This window comes from Rana temporaria, chromosome 6 (assembly GCF_905171775.1).
Source record: "Rana temporaria chromosome 6, aRanTem1.1, whole genome shotgun sequence".
In the NCBI taxonomy this organism is placed as follows: Eukaryota; Metazoa; Chordata; class Amphibia; order Anura; family Ranidae; genus Rana; species Rana temporaria.
This window is the reverse complement of record NC_053494.1, coordinates 142,081,789-142,100,143: the sequence shown is the minus strand read 5'-3', so window position 1 is coordinate 142,100,143 and position 18,355 is coordinate 142,081,789. Positions and strand designations below refer to the sequence as shown.

Genomic DNA, 18,355 nt, shown 5'->3' with positions numbered 1-18,355 from the left:
CTGGGAGTTCAGCTTTTGGCCTAGTACACACTATGGTCCAGATTCAGAAAAGAGATACGACGGCGTATCTCCTGATACGCTGTCGTATCTCTGTGTGTTCGGTCGTATCTATGCGCCTGATTCAGAGAATCAGTTACGCATAGATATCCCTAAGATCCGACAGGTGTAAGTGTCTTACACCGTCGTATCTTAGGCTGCATTTTCTGGCTGGCTGCTAGGTGGCGCTTCCGTTTGTTTACGCGAGGAATATGTAAATTAGTATTTACGCTGATTCAGAAACGAACGACCGCCCAGCGTTGTTTTTTTTACGTCGTTTGCGTTCGGCTTTTTCCGGCGTATAGTTAACCCCTGCTATATGAGGTGTAGCTAATGTTAAGTATGGCCGTCGTTCCCGTGAAAAATTTTAAAATTTTTACGTCGTTTGCGTAAGTCGTTCGCGAATAGGGCTGGACGTAATTTACGTTCACGTCAAAAGCATGACGATTTTCCGACGTCATTTGGAGCATGCGCACTGGGATATGTCCATGGACGGCGCATGCGCCGTTTGTTGAAAACGTCAAAAACGTGGGGTCACTACTATTTTACATAGTACACGCCCCCAACCAGCCTATTTTGAATTAGGTGGGCTTACGCCGGTCCAGTTACACTGCGCCGCCGTAAGTTTAAGCGCAAGTTGTATGTGAATACACAACTTGCTGCTCAAACTTACGGAGGCGTAGTGTATCCGAGATACGCTACGCCCGCCTAAAGATAGGCAAAGCTATCTGAATCCGGCCCTATGAGGTTTTCTTTTAGTTCAACCCCCCCCCAAAAAACTGCCAGCTCCTGTTGGAGCCACTGTACTAATTATGCAAAGTTAGTGCAGCGATCATCCACGCAGAGCTGTTGTGTTCTGACAGAGGGACGGCCCCCCTGCCAGAAAGAACACTCCGATCAGCGCTCTCTGCCATTGGCTGAAAATGCTGATCAGGAGTCGGTCGGCTGCTGGTTTTCCAGCATGCTCGTCCGTCAGAAGCTGGCCAAATGTTTGGCTTCTGTCGGACAGACCAAAAAACACACGGGCTGAATGTCAGCTTTTATTTTTTAACTGGCTGATGTTTTCCAACATTTGTCCTGTGTGTGGCTTTAGCCACTTGCTGACTGCATAACACTGTTATACTGCGACAAAGTGGCTCTTCTGTGCTGGATCATGAACCTAGTAAATAGGGTTGCACCAATACCAATACTGGTATCGGCATCAGTACTGATACAAAGCATTTCCACGAGTATCGATACTGTACTTGTACAAAGGCTCCGATACCTGAAACCAATACTTTCAGACTCAGTTCTTTCAGCTGTCAACGGGATTCTCCCACTGATAGATGAAATGTAAAAGAAAAAAAAAGGCAGCAATAATCAACTGTTAAGGAGCGGGGGGCCACTGTGTCCTTAACAACTGATGACCCATTCAGCTGTCAGTGGGGTTCACCAAAGACCTCACAATTGGAGCTGTGAAAAATAAAAATAAAGAAAAATAAAAAAGCACCACAGTGTTTATCAACAATATTGCTCAGCTGCTGAAAACGAGAAACATTGTTTCTTTTTGTATCTTTCTGTTTTTTCCTCTACAGATCAAAAGGATGAATTTCCATCTGAAGATAAAGTCAGCTTACAGGTACCCTTCAAGTAAAAACTTTTTTTAATTTTTTATGAAATGTTCCTCTGTTTAACCCTTTATTAAATCTTAATTTATTCTAATCAGCCTTAATTAACTCCTTATTCTCCTTCTCCATTGAATTATTATTTCCCTGCTAATTTTTTTTGTTCACTTCTATTCTATAAACTTTTAATAATTAAAACGTTTTTGTTTGCTTTGTTCGTTAATAGAGAAGTACAGCCAAAGCTCGTTTAGCTGTACTTCTCCTGTGGATCACAGGAGTGCAGTTCGATTTGCACCCCTGTAACCCGTTTTTAGCAGAGGGCTGAAGCCCACTGTCAGCTGAAATCACCAAGCCTGTGTAGGCTTGAGAAGGATCGCAACCATATTGTCAGCATCCGCCCACATGCCTGGACCAGCACCCGGCTCAGCGACTCAATGGGTCACTGAGAGCCTGAGCTAGCCGTTCCCTGCCCCCTCCACAGCGCAACGCTCCGGTGGGGGGAGGGAGGCAAAGCAGAGAGCTGCTGACTGACAGTCACCAGCTCTCTTCTCAAAGAGCACTGGGAACCGAGCGATTGGCGGTGTTTGATTACTTGGTTCTCAGTGTTAGAGTCGGTGGGGAACTGATGCTGCATCCACCTAGGGAAGTATGAATGTGAAAAAAACAAAACTCCATACTTCTCTTTTAGCATTTTTACACCTTTAACATATATGTACAAGTTTCACATTGAAAAAAGCACAAAAGTAAAAAAAAAAATGATATATTGCATTTGTAAATAACTTTCCAATGCCATTGACCATTGACCAATACCATTGACAGCTGAAGTGTAAACAAAACAGTTTCAGTTAGACATGTGCAGTTCATTTCATTCTGTATTGAAATTCAGACGAATTTCCCATTTTTGGAAATTAGGATGTATCCGAATTTTCGAATAACAATAGTACAGAATTTAAACAAATCTGAAATAACGGGAAAAAAAAATTTGGACGAAATTTTAATTCAGATCGGTTTAAATAGTTTTCAAATCAATTTTGAATTGGAATAGTTTTCAAATTCGAATCGTTTTCGAATTCAAATTGTTTTCAATTTGTTTTCCAATTTTCAAAGAGAATAAAAAATAAAGGAATAGAAAAGAAAAAAAATGGAATAGACTTAAAAAGAATAGAATAGACTATAATGGAATAGAAAAGAATTAAAAAAACAGACTAGAAAGAATATAACCATTTCCCAAAACTTTAATAGAATCAATTTTAGTTTGAATAGAATAGAAAAGAATAGATTAGAATATAATAATAAAAAATAATAGAATAGTATAGAAAAAACAACATAATAGAATAGAAAGAATATAATCATCTTCCAAAATTCGAATTTTGAATAGAATAGAACAGAATAGACTAGAAAAAAATATAATAGAGTAAAAAATATTATAATAGAATATAATTGAAAATAATAGAATAAAATAAACAAATAGTAAAGAATATAATTCAAAAAACAATAGAATAGAATACAATAGACTATAAAGAATATAACCATTTCTTAAAATTCTAATAGAATTAATTCAAATTTGAATAGAATAGAAAATAATAGATTAGACTAGGAAGATGTTATATCTATTCTATTCTGATTTTTTTTCCTATTCTGTTTTGTTCTCTTTTACTCTATTATATTCTATTCTTTTATTTTCTGTTATTTTTATTTTCTATTCTATTACTTTACCATCTTTTCTATTTTATTCTCTGTGGAATTTGGAAAACAAATCAAACTATTCCAATTCGAAAAGTTTTCGAATCTGAAAAGTTTTCGAATTTGAAAACTTTTCGAATTCGGGGAAATTCAAATCGATTTGAATACGAATAAACAAAACAAATTCCGTAGACAAATTAAATGGATTAAACTACAAATTTATGTAAATAACGAATCGAAATGAAAACAAAACACTTTTTTTCGTTCTGCACATGTCTAGTTGCACTAGGTATCAGTAATTGGTATTGGCAAGTACTTGAAAAAAGTATCAATATTAATAAAAAACTAAGTGGATCCCTATTAGCAACCCCACTGTGCGCTTCAAGGTAACTGCAATCTACACAAAAAGTAAAAACAAAAAATACAATGAAGAGGACTCAAAAAGTTATAAAGGGTCCATGCACGCTGGCTTCAAAAAATGCTGCTCCGAGAGGAGTTTTGCGTTTTGTCTGTAGAAGCAGCTAATGGTAACCTATGTGTCCATGCACATTAGATCATTTAGAGGCATATTTTGAACTCAGAGGGGCAGAACCACAGACAGAGTACGCCGGCGTATCTACTGATACGCTGGCGTACTTTCAAATTACCCGCGTCGTATCTTTGGTTTGAATCCTCAAACCAAGATACAACTGCATCTGGGTTAGATCCGACAGGTATACGTCCTCGTACGCCTTTTGGATCTAAGATGCAATACTTCGGCGTCCGCTGGGTGGCGTTCACGTAGTTTTCCCGCGTCGGGTATGCAAATTAGCTATTTCCGTCGATCCACGAACGTACGAGCGGCCGGCGCATTTTTTTACGGCGTCTCTAGACGGCTTTTTCCGGCGTATAGTTAAAGCTGGTATTTTGCGGCGTATAGTTAGACTTGCCATGTTAAGTATGGCCGTCGTTCCCGCGTCGAAAATTGATTTTTTTTTTTTTGCGTAAGTCGTCCGTGAATCGGGATGGACGTAATTCACGTCTAAGTTAAAAAAAATGACGTCATTGCGACATCATTTAGCGCAATGCACGGCGGGAAATTTAGAAACGGAGCATGCGCAGTTCATTCGACGCGGGGACGCGCTTCATTTAAATGAAACACGCCCCCTAATCGCCCCACAGCTTTTATTAAATTGTAAGCAATCTTCGATTGGAGGACAGGTGGATGATTGATGGCTCCGCCCTCTCCAGAGGCACCTGTCATCCGCCGGCTCAGCGGAGATCAGCGGAGAGATCTCCCGCTGAGCTGGCGGACCGCTTTAAGCAGATCCGCCCAGTTTGGAAGGGGCCTAAACCTTTCATTCAATTTCTAAATTGCTGTATCTGTAAATATCAAAACTGATGTGAATAGCTAATGATAAACACTCTGCAATGTAAAAAAAAAGAAAAAACACAGTTGAAAAAGAAAAAAATGTGAAAAAGAAAAAATGTGAGTGTTTAAAAGGGAAAAACTAAAGCAGTGTCCCATTCATGAAACGTCCATGTGAGGAGTTAACTTCAGAGGTAGAGTGACAATGAATGAACACCAATCTTCCCCAAAAGAACCACAACCACTTTAAGGAATAGTAGTGGTAAAAAAAAAAAGAAAAAATAACTTGTTGGTTTAACTAAATATTTGTTTTGTATAAATCTCCTTTAACGGGGCGTGGCAGGGGGTGTGTCCTATGCCTACATACTTATGCTAATAGGTGTTCCTCATCCCATCTCAAGAAGTTAAGAGGTAAGCATTTCCGTGAGAGTAAATACAATAGGGCAGATCCACAGAGATCTGCACCGGCGCAGCGTATGGGAGATACGCTACGCCGCTGTAACTTAATTTTTTAAACTTCGAATCCACAAAGAATTTGCGCCGTAAGTTACGGCGGCGTAGTCCATCTCTCGCGGCGTAAGGGCGCCTAATTCAAATCGGCGAGTAGGGGGCGCCGTCCCTAAATTTCTCGCCGTGCATTGCGCTAAATGACGTCGCAAGGACGTCATATTTTTTAACATAGACGTGAATTACGTCCATCCCGATTCACGGACGACTTGCGCATTAAAAATTCAAAATAAACGCGGGAACGACGGCCATACTTAACATGGCAGGTCTAACTATACGTGACAAAATACCAGCTTTAACTATACGCCGGAAAAAGCCGACTAGAGACGACGTAAGAGAATGCGACGGCCGCACGTACGTTTCTGGATCGTCGGAAATAGTTAATTTGCATACTCGACGCGGAAAACGACGAGAACTCCACCCAGCGGACGCCGAAGTATTGCATCTAATATCCGAAGGCGTACGAAGCCGTACGCCTGTCGGATCTAACCCAGATGCCGTCGTATCTTGGTTTGAGGATTCAAACCAAAGATACGACGCAGGAAATTTGAAAGTACGCTGGTGGCTGGTGTATCAGTAGATACGCCGGCGTACTCGCTCTGTGGATCTGCCCCAAAGGCTGCGATTGCTGATCACCTTATTAGAGATAAGGACTTTCTGATTCATTTCATTGCTTCTCACCACCTGTGTAGTTTATAATATTGGGCTAAATTTGTAGTAAACACCAATGGATCTGAATGTTCCTCTGGTCAATGATTTGCATGACTCCGCCCACTGCCCTGAGATGAAGAATAACCCCTGGGAATACCTCCTGTTTTAGGAAGACTTTATGGTGCTACGCACTGATGAGAGTGAGGACTTTTTTAATTCCCTTTTCACCATAATCTGTATGGTTATTCTATCTTGGGAAAAAAAGTCCAGAGACTTGCAGATTTTAACCATTTGTCGCCTGGGCCATAGCCGCATGACGGCTACAGTGCGGTCGGCTAATTCTGGGAAAGCGTACAATGACATCCTCCCAAAATCGTGCTTCCCACACGCCCCCGGGAATGTCCATGACCGTCGGGTCCTTCGGATCCGGTGCGTCACGGATCCGGGTAAAGGGCCAATGACAGCGGCCCTTTACCACGTGATTGCTTCTTCCAATTACAGAGCAATCGCTTGTCAACAAACCGAAGCATGTCTGGTTTAGCTCCTCCCCTTTCCTCACATTGATCAGTACAGTGTGAGGAGAGGAGGAAGACGGTGCAGCAACGCTTGTGGGCTGGATCTGAAGTTTCCACAGTGCTGATCTGTGCCCATTCATGGCCCATCCATGAATTATATATGCTCATCCATGTCTCATCTGTGCCCATCCATGCCTCATTCATGCTCATCCATGCCCCATCAGTGCTACATCAGGGCCCATCCATGCCACATCTGTGCTCATCCATGCCACATCAGTGCTCGTATGTGCCACATCAGTGATCATCCGTGCCACATCACTGCTCATCCATGCCACCTCAGTGTTCATCCATGCCACATCAGTGCTCATCCGTGCCATATCAGTACAAATCCGTGCCACATCAGTGCTCATTCGTGCCACATCAGAACACATCCGTGCCACATCAGTACTCATTCGTGCCACATCAGTTCTTATCTGTGCCACACAGGGCCAGATTAAGAACATCATGGGCCTGGTGCTGAGGATTTTGGTGGGGCCTTTTATAAATAATAAATAAATGTGTGGGAATGACATCAACGCAGCCCGGCCAAGGCAAGTGACCAAAGGCACAGAACCCAGAAGGAAGACCGGGTGAAGATGGAAGCGCCCGGCCCCCGCCTGATTCATCACAGCGCAGCACTGGAGGGCTCAGTCTGAACATTTAGGTTCCCTAATGTGCTAATATGCTGTGCATATCTGTACGTTGTGGCATAACCTACCCCAGGGCCTCTAAAAAGTAGTAATGTCAGGAAAGTTTACTACCACTTAAATATCACAGGATCCCAGGAGCCTCTCATGGGGCCCCTACTGACCCAGTGGCCCTTCGGCAGTGCCTAAGTGCACAGTTGCCAACATATACTTTTTTATATAAGTGCTATATTTAGAGTAGCTGAGATCCCCGATGTTCCTCTATACATCATAGTAGTAATCACAAAATTAAATGAGTACTAATAATGGGGCAGAACAAATATGAGAACTGAGAAGATTTCCTTTAGTTGAACTAACAAAAGTGTGTCCATTCTAGAGCTGGTAACATTGAGGATATTCAGTATAATTTTAAAGAACAGTTTTTGTGGGTAAGCGACATAGGGGAGGAGTATGGACGGTATATAAGTGGGAAGTATGTGCAGGTGAGGGAGAGGAAAGTGGAGGGTCTAACAATGGGCACTATGTACAGGAGAGGAGTGCAAAGGGTACGGAAAAAGGCACTATGTACAGGAGAGGAGTGTAGGGTTGCCACCTCATCCCTTTAAAAAGGAACACATCTGAATTACACAGGTTCTGTGGCTGATTAAGGTGGTAATTAAACTCACGTGGTGCCTTATCTGCATTAAATTAGCCTCAGAACCTGTGTAATTCAGATGTGTTCCTTTTTAAAGGGATGAGGTGGCAACCCTAGAGGAGTGTGAAGGGTATGACAATGGGCAGTATGTACAGGAAGAGTGTGGAGGATATGACAGAGGGTAGTACGTACCAGAGAGAAGTGTGGAGGGTATGATGGGGCAGTATGTACAGGAGAGGAGTGTGGAGGGTATGACAGTGGGCAGTATGTACAGGAGAGGAAAGTGGACGGTAGCCTGTTAGGTTTTTCCCAAAACAATCAGTGTTGCCAGCTAAAGTTAGCAACACTGATCATTGTACGCACTGGCAGAACACAATAACACTGCAGGAGTGATTCCCCCATCCACAGGTCAGCAGGTGAGAGGGTGTGTAGGGACAGGCTGGGGAGAGATAGTAGTCAGTGGCTGGGTAGGCACTGGTAGTATCAGAGCCAGATACACACAGGTTACATACACCACGATCGTTAGAGCGAGAACAATAATTCTAGTACGAGACCTCCTCTGTAACTCTAAACATGTAACCTAAAAAAAAATGTAAAGCATCGCTTAGGATACCAAAAAAAATCGTGCTAACTTAACTAACTAGTGTTTTTTTTAATGAATGAAACAGTTTTTTTCCAACATGTTTGAAAAATTGCTGTGCAAATACCGTGGTAGAGCTGCACAATTAATCGTTAAAAAAATCGTGATCTCGATTTAACCCCCCTGACGATCTCCAATGCAGAGTTTGTCGATTTTTTCATATAACAAGTGGAAAGGCTTTCAGCTATCAAAAGAAAATATCTGGGCAGTCTGCCAAGTTTTTAACAGGAAACATTGTAACTAGAACTTCCTTCTTAGATCAAAGGGATACATTTCTGGGCCAGATTCATGAAGAGATACGACGGCGGATCTCCTGATCAGCCGTCGTATCTCTGAGATCCGACGGTCGGATCTATGCGACTGATTCATAAGAATCAGTTCCGCATAGATCTCCCTTAGATCCGACTGGTGTAGATGACTTACACCGTCAGATCTTAGGCTGCAATCTACCACCAGCCGCTAGGTGTCGTCGCTGTTTTTTACGCGTCAGATATGCAAATGAGGAGAACCGCCGATTCAAGACCGAACGCTTTTTCCGGCGGATAGTTACCCCTGCTATATGAGGGGTAGCTAATGTTAAGTATGGCCGTCGTTCCCGCGCCGAGATTCAAATTTTTACATCGTTTGCGTAAGTCGATCGGGAATACGGATGGCCGGAATTTACGTAGCCGCCGAAAACAATGGCGTCCTAGCGACGTCATTTGGAGCATGCACACTGGGAAATTTTGCCGGCGGCGCATGCGCAGTTAAATCGGCGCGGGAATGCGCCTGATAATGAATGATGAATTTGAATTCCGCCGGGGGAGTTACGATCCGACGGTGCAATTTTCGAGGTAAGTGCTTTGTGAATACTGCACTGGCCTCGATAAATTGCACCGGCGGATCATAAATCACATAGATTACGCGGATCTAAAGATCCGCTAATCTATGTGAATCTAGCCCTTCTGTGTGTAAGAAAAAATCTGGGCAGTCTGCCAAGTTTGTAAACAACATGAAACATTGTAACCAACCTCCTTCTTAGATCAAACTTCTGTGTGTAAATGCAGGAAATGTAACCATTTAAAGTCCAACACTTGGGGCCTAATCCTCAAAAAACTGGCGCAACGTAACTTTTTCCATTTAAGTTACACCGCCGCAAAATCTCTAACTAAGTGCCCGATCCACAAAGCACTTACCTAGAAATTTTGAGCGGTGTAACTTAAATCGGGCTGGCGCAAGGCGTTCCTCTTCTCCAGGCGGCGATTACCATTTAAATGAGGCGCGCTCCCGCGCCGGCCGTACTGCGCATGCTCGTGACGTCATTTTCCCGACGTGCATAGCGCGAAATGATGTTACGTCGGGCTTTGTGGATTGCGACGGGACAATAAAGTTGCGTCGGGTTAAAAAAAAGATACAGCCCCAAAAAAAAAAATTTGAAATTTAAAAAAAATCGCGTCGCGAGCAAGAAAGGTCTGTTTTTACAAGGTGTAAACAGTTTACACCTTGTAAAAGAAGCCCTAATTTTGCGTTTGCAAAACATAACTTACGGAGAAAAAACGAAGCTGAAAAGCTTTGTGGATCTCCGTAAGTCCTAATTTGCATACCCGAGGCGGCATTTCGACGCGAAATGCCCCCAGCGGTGGATTCGGTACTGCATCCTAAGATCCGACAGTGTAATTCAATTACACATGTCGGATCTTCGTCCTAACTATGGGAAACTGATTCTGTGGATCAGTTCCATAGTTAGGACCAGGGATACGACGGAGTAACAGCAGTTACGCCGTCGTATCTCTTTTGAGGATTTGGCCCTTGTTTCTTAAGTTAAAAAACAATATTATTTGCTAGAAAATTACTTGGAACCGTCAAACATTATATATATTTTAAAAAAGAAAAAGTGCAGCGCTGAATATTCAGTGAAGTGAATCAAAAAATATGGTAAATGATCAAAATTCAGTGAAAAATCAATAAAATTTGAGAAAGAAAGAGGGGGAGGAGGACACACCCCCAAGTGGTGTGACAGGTAAAACACAGAGGATGATGACCGTGTGGTAACCTGAAAGACAGCTAGAAGGTGAGATCTAGCTGGATGCTGTGTAGTGGAAACACACCGTGGTAAGTGATGTGACACAAAAATGAATGGTAATGTGAACCTCAAATGAAGTCTATATAAATTATACGTATAACTCCAAAATGTAAGTGTGATAGTCCAAGGTCAAACTGGCCTATACAATCCAAAAAAATATATGTAAATAATGTATTTTCTTTTTGGAGTTGGTCAGAAGTTCTTTGTGGAAAAGACCAAACGACTGTAGAGGAATGGAAGATGATGTAATCTTCTCAGGTGTGGAATTCAGATATTCTTAGTAAGCAGTTGGAACCTCATCAGCAATCCATAATGGTATCCAAATAAATAAATATAAAGATGGGTACTCTTACCGGAATCTGTGGACATACACGTCAGCGACGGTATGTCAAATAAGCATGTACGAACTCCTAGGCAGCCGTGGTGTCAGTAGGGAAGCCGTTTGATGTGCCAGCCTTTAATCCACCAGGACGGGTCCGATCCAATGAGAGGAGACAGCTCATGCGGGTGAGGTTCTCAGATGAAGGAGTGTAATATGCAGGCCAAACGTAGAAACTTAGGCTGGGAAGAAGCTGGATGAATTGCTTGAAAGCAGAAAGTAAAGGACTGGAGCTCTCCTGCAGGAGATGTGCGAGGACCACATGAAATGCAATGGAGGACCAGATTCAGCCTGCAGGCCTTGTGCTTGACACCCCTGTGTAGGCACGACACAACAATGACCAGTGGATGGGAGGCAGCCTCCCATCCACTGGTCTTATGGATGTGTCTTATGGATGGCTTTATGGACGATACAACCCACTTTGAACAAGACCCGCTCAGCCACCGGTAGCCAATGCAGGGCTTTCAGAGAAGGTGTAATATGGTCCCGACGACCCACACCCGTTAATAACCTTGCTGCGGCATTTTGAATCAGTTGAAGCTTATGCAGAAGGGTTTTTGGACACCCCATGTATAGCGCGTTACAATAGTCCAGCCGACTACCAATAAAAGCATTGATCACTTGGACTTTATCCACCTCGTCAATGAAATGCAATGTAGAGCGCAGGAGTTTCAGTTGGTAGTAACATGCGCTTACCACCTGATTTACCTGCGCCTTCAATGACAATTTGGAATCCACAATGATTCCCAAGTTCCGAACTTGGGTAGCCCGGGTCGGGGATGGCATAAACGAAACCGGCCAAGACGGAAAATCAGTCACACTGATTTTGCTCTGATTACTGATAATAATACATTCTGTTTTGGAGCCATTAAGTTTTAAATAATTGGCTCCCATCCAGGACTGTATTTCCTCCAGGCAGGATGCCAAATCTACCTGAACTTCCTCATTTTTAGGTAGCCTAAAATAGATTTGCGTATCATCTGCATAAACATGAAAGCTAAGATTATGGCGCCGAATAATATATAGTAGTGGCCTTATGTAGATATTAAATAATATCGGCGATAGCGCAGAACCCTGAGGAACCCCGCAGGACAAGGAGCTATTAGATGAATAATATGTCCCTAGTCTTACCCTCTGAGTTCTATTCTGCAGGAATGAGGCCATCCATGTCAATGCCATGTCCTCAAACCCGGCCACAGACACCAGCCTTTCCAAAAGTCTGGCATGATCTACAGTATCAAATGCAGCCGACAGATCCAGCAATATTAATGCTGAAGCCTCATCGCTGTCCATGGCCCATAGGCAGTCATCCTTAACTTTAATCAGGGTGGTCTCTGTGCCTCTACCAGGGCGGAATCCAGACTGATATTCATCAAAAATATCATTGGACTCCAAGTGCGGTTGAGAACCTCACCCGCATGAGCTGTCTCCTCTCATTGGATCGGACCCGTCCTGGTGGATTAAAGGCTGGCACATCAAACGGCTTCCCTACTGACACCACGGCTGCCTAGGAGTTCGTACATGCTTATTTGACATACCGTCGCTGACGTGTATGTCCACAGATTCCGGTAAGAGTACCCATCTTTATATTTATTTATTTGGATACCATTATGGATTGCTGATGAGGTTCCAACTGCTTACTAAGAATATCTGAATTCCACACCTGAGAAGATTACATCATCTTCCATTCCTCTACAGTCGTTTGGTCTTTTCCACAAAGAACTTCTGACCAACTCCAAAAAGAAAATACATTATTTACATATATTTTTTTGGATTGTATAGGCCAGTTTGACCTTGGACTATCACACTTACATTTTGGAGTTATACGTATAATTTATATAGACTTCATTTGAGGTTCACATTACCATTCATTTTTGTGTCACATCACTTACCACGGTGTGTTTCCACTACACAGCATCCAGCTAGATCTCACCTTCTAGCTGTCTTTCAGGTTACCACACGGTCATCATCCTCTGTGTTTTACCTGTCACACCACTTGGGGGTGTGTCCTCCTCCCCCTCTTTCTTTCTCAAATTTTATTGATTTTTCACTGAATTTTGATCATTTACCATATTTTTTGATTCACTTCACTGAATATTCAGCGCTGCACTTTTTCTTTTTTATTTCTTGTACACAATATTGTCTTTTGTTGGTGCTGGCTGCTATTGGTTAACATTGTTTATGGTTAGCGCAACTTTTTTTCCTAATTTTAATTATATATATTTTAGCAGAGACTCTAGGGAATAAAATGGCAATTGCTGCAATATTTTATGTCACACTGCATTTGCCCACTTCAATGAATAATAAAAACCATAAAAACAAAACAGTGAAGTTAGCCCATTTTTTTTTCTTTTGTTTTTTTCTTTTGTGAAAGATGATGTTACGCCACAAGAATCGTGAGAGAATCGTGATCTATCTTCTAAGCAAAAAAATTGCAATTCTCATTTTAGCCAGAATCGTGCAGCTCTACACTGTGCAACATAAAAAGTGCAAAGACCACCACAGAGTCATTTTCTAGCAAAAAACAAATGATGATTTTTACATGTAGTAGAGAAGTGTCAGAATTGGCCTGGGTGGCAAGGGGTTAATTACCATGAGTAATATACAAATAATTATTATAAGCCCTGTGATCCTATCAGTCTGCTGCAATGTGTCAGCTTGTATTTATATTGGCTGCTTTGTATTTAGCTTCTGACAGGCTGTGCAAGCAGGCCCGTATCTCCGGAACCATAAATGATACCCGTCCCATATTTTGACCAGTTGTGGGGTAGGTCTTCAACTGTCTACACCCCAAATGTGGGGATTCTGTGACCTCTGGTCGTCGAGCTACAACCCCCGAAGTCCATCTTTTTTTTTTGGGGGGTAAATGGGCCTATCTTGAGAAAGGGGCCTGGAGCTGCAGCTCCATCAGCCCCCCTGTTAATCCGGCCCTGGTGCCATATCAGTACTCATCCGTGCCATATCAGTGCTCATCCGTGTCACTTTCATGCCACATCAGTACTAATCCGTGCCACATCAGTGCTCATCCATGCCACATCAGTTCTCATCGGTGCCACATCAGTACTCATCCGTGCCATATCGGTATTGATTTGTGCCATATCAGTGCTCATCCATGCCACATCAGTACTCATCCGTGCCACATCAGTACTCATCCGTGCCATATCAGTACTCATTTGTTCCATATCAGTGCTCATCCATGCCACATCAGTACTCATCCGTGCCACATCAGTACTCATCCGTGCCACATCAGTACTCATCCGTGCCATATCAGTACTCATCCGTGCCATATCAGTACTCATCTGTGCCATATCAGTGTTCATCCGTGCCACTTTCATGCCACATCAGTACTCATCCGTGCCACATCAGTGCTCATCCATGCCACATGAGTTCTCATCTGTGCCACATCAGTACTCATCTGTGCCATATCAGTACTTATTTGTTCCATATCAGTGCTCATCCATGCCACATCAGTACTCATCCGTGCCACATCAGTACTCATCCGTGCCATATCAGTGTTCATTCGTGTCACTTTCATGCCACATCATTACTCATCCATGCCACATCAGTGCTCATCCATGCCACATCAGTTCTCATCCATGCCACATCAGTACTCATCCGTGCCACATCAATACTCATCCGTGCCATATCAGTGTTCATCTGTGCCACTTTCATGCCACATCATTACTCATCCGTGCCACATCAGTGCTCATCCATGCCACATCAGTTCTCATCCATGCCACATCAGTACTCATCCGTGCCATATCAGTACTCATCTGTGCCATCTCAGTGCTCATCCGTGCCACTTTCATTCCACATCAGTACTCATCCGTGCCACATCAGTGCTCATTCATGCCACATCAGTTCTCATCAGTGCTCATCCATGCCACTACAGTGCCCATCAGTGTCTCATAAAAGTGTAATAGGTAGTCAAATTACACATTTATGCCCTTAGAACACCTGATGGTGCTCTCTTCATGTTTGGCCTCTGTATGTGGCCAGGCTGTGGAAAAGTCTCACATGTGGTAACGCCATACTCAGGAGAAGTAGCAGAATGTATTTTGGGGTGTGATTTTTGCTTTGTACATGCTATGTGTTATGTTAAATATCTTATGCATGTCACCTATCAGTGCTGCCAATAAGTGCCGCCTATCAGTGCTGCCAATAAGTGCCGCTTATCAGAGCCCATCAGTGCGGCTTCATCAGCGCCCACCAGTGAAGGAGAAAAAGTACCTGTTTGCAAAATGCTATAACAAATTATGAAAAATTTATATATTTTTTTTTTCAAAACTGTTGGTTTTTATTTGTTTATTTAGCAAAAAATAAATAAACACAGTAATGATTAAAAAACAACAAAATAAAGCTCTATTTGTGTGAAAACAATGATAAAAAATGTCATATTGGTACAGTCATTTAAAAGGTAACATTGCTAAAAGCTGAAACTTGGCCTGGGCAGGAAGGGGGTAAAAGTGCCCGGTAGGCAGGTGGTTAATGGCACCCCATGCATTGGCACAATGCCCACATTTTCCGCAGCAGCTTGTGGTTGTAATTTCCTGGGACTTTGTTAGCTGCGTTTCTCAGTTTCCTATACACATGACTGGTGTGCTGTACCTGAGACATGTGCGTGTCCCCAGGATACAGGAAGACAGCAGATACCAGCCCTGGGGACACCCAGCACTCAGGTAAGTACCGTCTCTGGTGCGGATTTCAAAGACATGAAATGACAAAACTTCAGATTTAGGACAGAACAGCAGAATAGTATTGTTATAAAGCGGAGTTTAGTGAGGAATGTAGTGTGATGACAGCAGTCAGTGGGGGGGTCACCCTGTTTGGGGGTTCCAGCTCCATGGCAGACAAGTTTGTGTGAAGTGGAGAGGATGGTGATCGGTGCTGGGTGTCAGTGATCAGGGCAGTGCTGGGTGTCAGTGATCGGTACTGGGTGATCGGGGCAGTGCAGTGATCGGTACTGGGTGATCGGGGCAGTGCAGTGATCGGTACTGGGTGATCGGGGCAGTGCAGTGATCGGTACTGGGTGATCGGGGCAGTGCAGTGATCGGTGCTGGGTGTCGGTGATCGGGACAGTGCTGGGTGATCAGGGCAGTGCTGGGTGTCAGTGATCGAGGCAGTGCTGGGTGTCAGTGATCGGTACTGGGTGATCGGGGCAGTCCAGTGATCGGTGCTGGGTGTCGGTGATCGGTGCAGTGCTGGATGATCAGTGCTGAGTGATCGGAGCAGTGCTGGGTGTCAGTGATCGGTGCTGTGTGTCGGGGCAGTGCTGGGCGATCCGTGCTGGTTATCGGGGTAGTGCTGGGTGATCGGTGCTGGGTGCTCGGGCAGTGCTGGGTGTCAGTGATCAGTGTCAGTGATCGGTGCTGGGTGTCGGTGATCAGGGCAGTGCTGGGTGATCGGTGCTGGGTGATCGGGCAGTGCTTGGTGTCGGCGATCGGGCAATGTTGGGTGTTGGCGCTGGGTGATCGGGCAGTGCTGGGTGTCGGTGATCGGGCAGTGCTGGGTGATCGGGCATTGCTGGGTGTCGGTGATCGGGCAGCGCTGGGTGATCGGGCAGTGCTGGGTGACAGTGCTGGGTGTCGGTGATCGGTGCTGGGTGTCGGTGATCGGTGCTGGGTGACAGTGCTGGGTGTCGGTGATCGGGCAGCGCTGGGTGATCGGGCAGTGCTGGGTGACAGTGCTGGGTGTCGGTGATCGGGCAGTGCTGGGTGATCGGGCAGTGCTGGGTGTCGGTGATCGGTGCTGCGTGTCGGTGATCGGTGCTGGGTGTCGGTGATCGGTGCTGGGTGTCGGTGATCGGGCAGTGCTGGGTGACAGTGCTGGGTGATCGGGCAGTGCTGGGTGACAGTGCTGGGTGTCGGTGATCGGGCAGTGCTAGGTGACAGTGTTGGGTGTCAGTGATCGGTGCTGGGTGTCGGTCCTCCCGCCCGCCCGCACACACACATGATGCTGCAGATCCCGGGGACACAGTGTCCTGGATCCACCCCTGGCTGCTGAGATCACTGGAGACATTGAGAGCCGCGGATGAAGTGCACTGTCCTGTAATCGATTGCCGAGCGCCTGGAGCCGCGAGCCTTTATTTATTGGCCGTGTGACTGTCTGGGGAAGGCTGCCTGCCTGTACTGCCGCTCTCTGCCAGCTTCATCCGTTTCTCTGGGTTTGACCAGCTGTCCCGGGCTAACCCCTGTGCTGTGCTGAAGATGGAGGAAGTCAAAGCTGGATTACTCTCGGCTCCGCCACTACTACTGCCATAGTTCTGCAGTGTATGAGGCGGGAGGGGGGCGGACACACGGCACAGGGATGGAGCCGGGCCCCCGCAGGACCTGCTAAGGTGAGGGCAGTGTGGGGGGAGGGGGAGACGGGGGGCAACTTGGATTGTCTGTGCCAGGGGCACTGCCCGCCTACCCGACTGACTGACTGCCGGGGACTTGTTGCTATCTGAGACGAGGGGGGAGGGGGGGCTGTCATCCTGCCTGCTGAGCCGGGACATGTGGAGGGCTCATCGGATCCTGGTGACACCGACCACTGCTTGGCATAAGACTGGCGATCAGCATTGCAGGGAGGGGGCATCGCTGCCATAGTCTCTGCAGAACAGAGTTCAGGGGTGCCCCCATGTCATGTATTGATTGGTGCCCCCTGTCAATTATTGATTGGTGCCCCCTGTCAATTATTGATTGGTGTCCCCATGTCATGTATTGATTGGTGCCCCCTGTCAATTATTGATTGGTGTCCCCATGTCATGTATTGATTGGTGCCCCCTGCCAATTATTGATTGGTGCGCCCCCATGTCTTGTCATGTCATGTATTGATTGGTTGCCCGAATGCCATGTATTGATTGGGAGAGTGGTGCCCCCATGCCATGTATTGATTGGTGTGTCCCTATGCCATGTATTGATTGGTGTGCCCCCCATGCCATGTACTGATTGATGTTCCCATGCCATGTATTGATTGGTTTGCCCCCATGTCATGTATTGATTGGTGCACCACCATGCCACATATTGATTGGTGCGTCTCCATGCCATGCCATGTATTGATTGGTTGCCCACATGCCATGTATTGATTGGTGCCCCAATGCTATGTATTGATTGGGAGTGTGGTGTCCCCCGTGTCATTTATTGGTTAGCATCATGATGTCCTAATGTAATTTAGTAATTGGTGCCCCCATGTCATTTATTAATTGGGAGTGTGGTGTCCCCATGTCATTTATTGATTGGTATACCCATATAGATTATTGGTTAGGATCATGATGTCCCCATGTCATTCATTAAATGGTGCCCCCTATGTCATTTATTGCTTGGGAGTGTGATGTGCCTATGTCCATTATTGGTAAGGTTCGTGATGTCCCCATGTCCTTTATTGGGAGCAAGATGTCCCCATATAATTTATTGATTGGGAGCTATGTGCCTCCCATGTCACTTATTGATTGGGTCCCCATACCATAATTCTTTATTGGGAGCATGGTGCCCCTTCATGTCGTCATTTATTGTTTGGGAGCGCCCAAAACATGATGTGGGGGGGGGGGGGGGGGGTCAACTGGCAGCTATAGCAGCAGCAGAAATCTATCATATGTATGAGTATATATGCTGTATCCTGACACCATAGTG

At 44.8% G+C, this 18,355-nt stretch overlaps 1 protein-coding gene across 9 annotated transcripts in view; it reads left to right on the top strand.

Moving 5' to 3' along the window:
* Positions 1-16,663: 16,663 nt before the first annotated feature.
* IKZF2 (IKAROS family zinc finger 2) overlaps positions 16,664-18,355 on the top strand; it is a 141,084-nt gene continuing 139,392 nt past the window's right edge. For 8 of the 9 annotated variants that reach the window (XM_040357473.1, XM_040357471.1, XM_040357469.1 and 5 more), the window contains exon 1: positions 16,999-17,082. Coding sequence is in view for 1 of the 9 variants with exons in the window: in XM_040357464.1 (XP_040213398.1) it covers positions 17,017-17,082 (66 nt within the window). In the remaining 8 variants the exon portion in view is untranslated. Of the gene's footprint in view, positions 17,083-18,355 lie in introns of all 9 variants that reach the window. The other variant, XM_040357464.1, reaches the window with a different exon arrangement.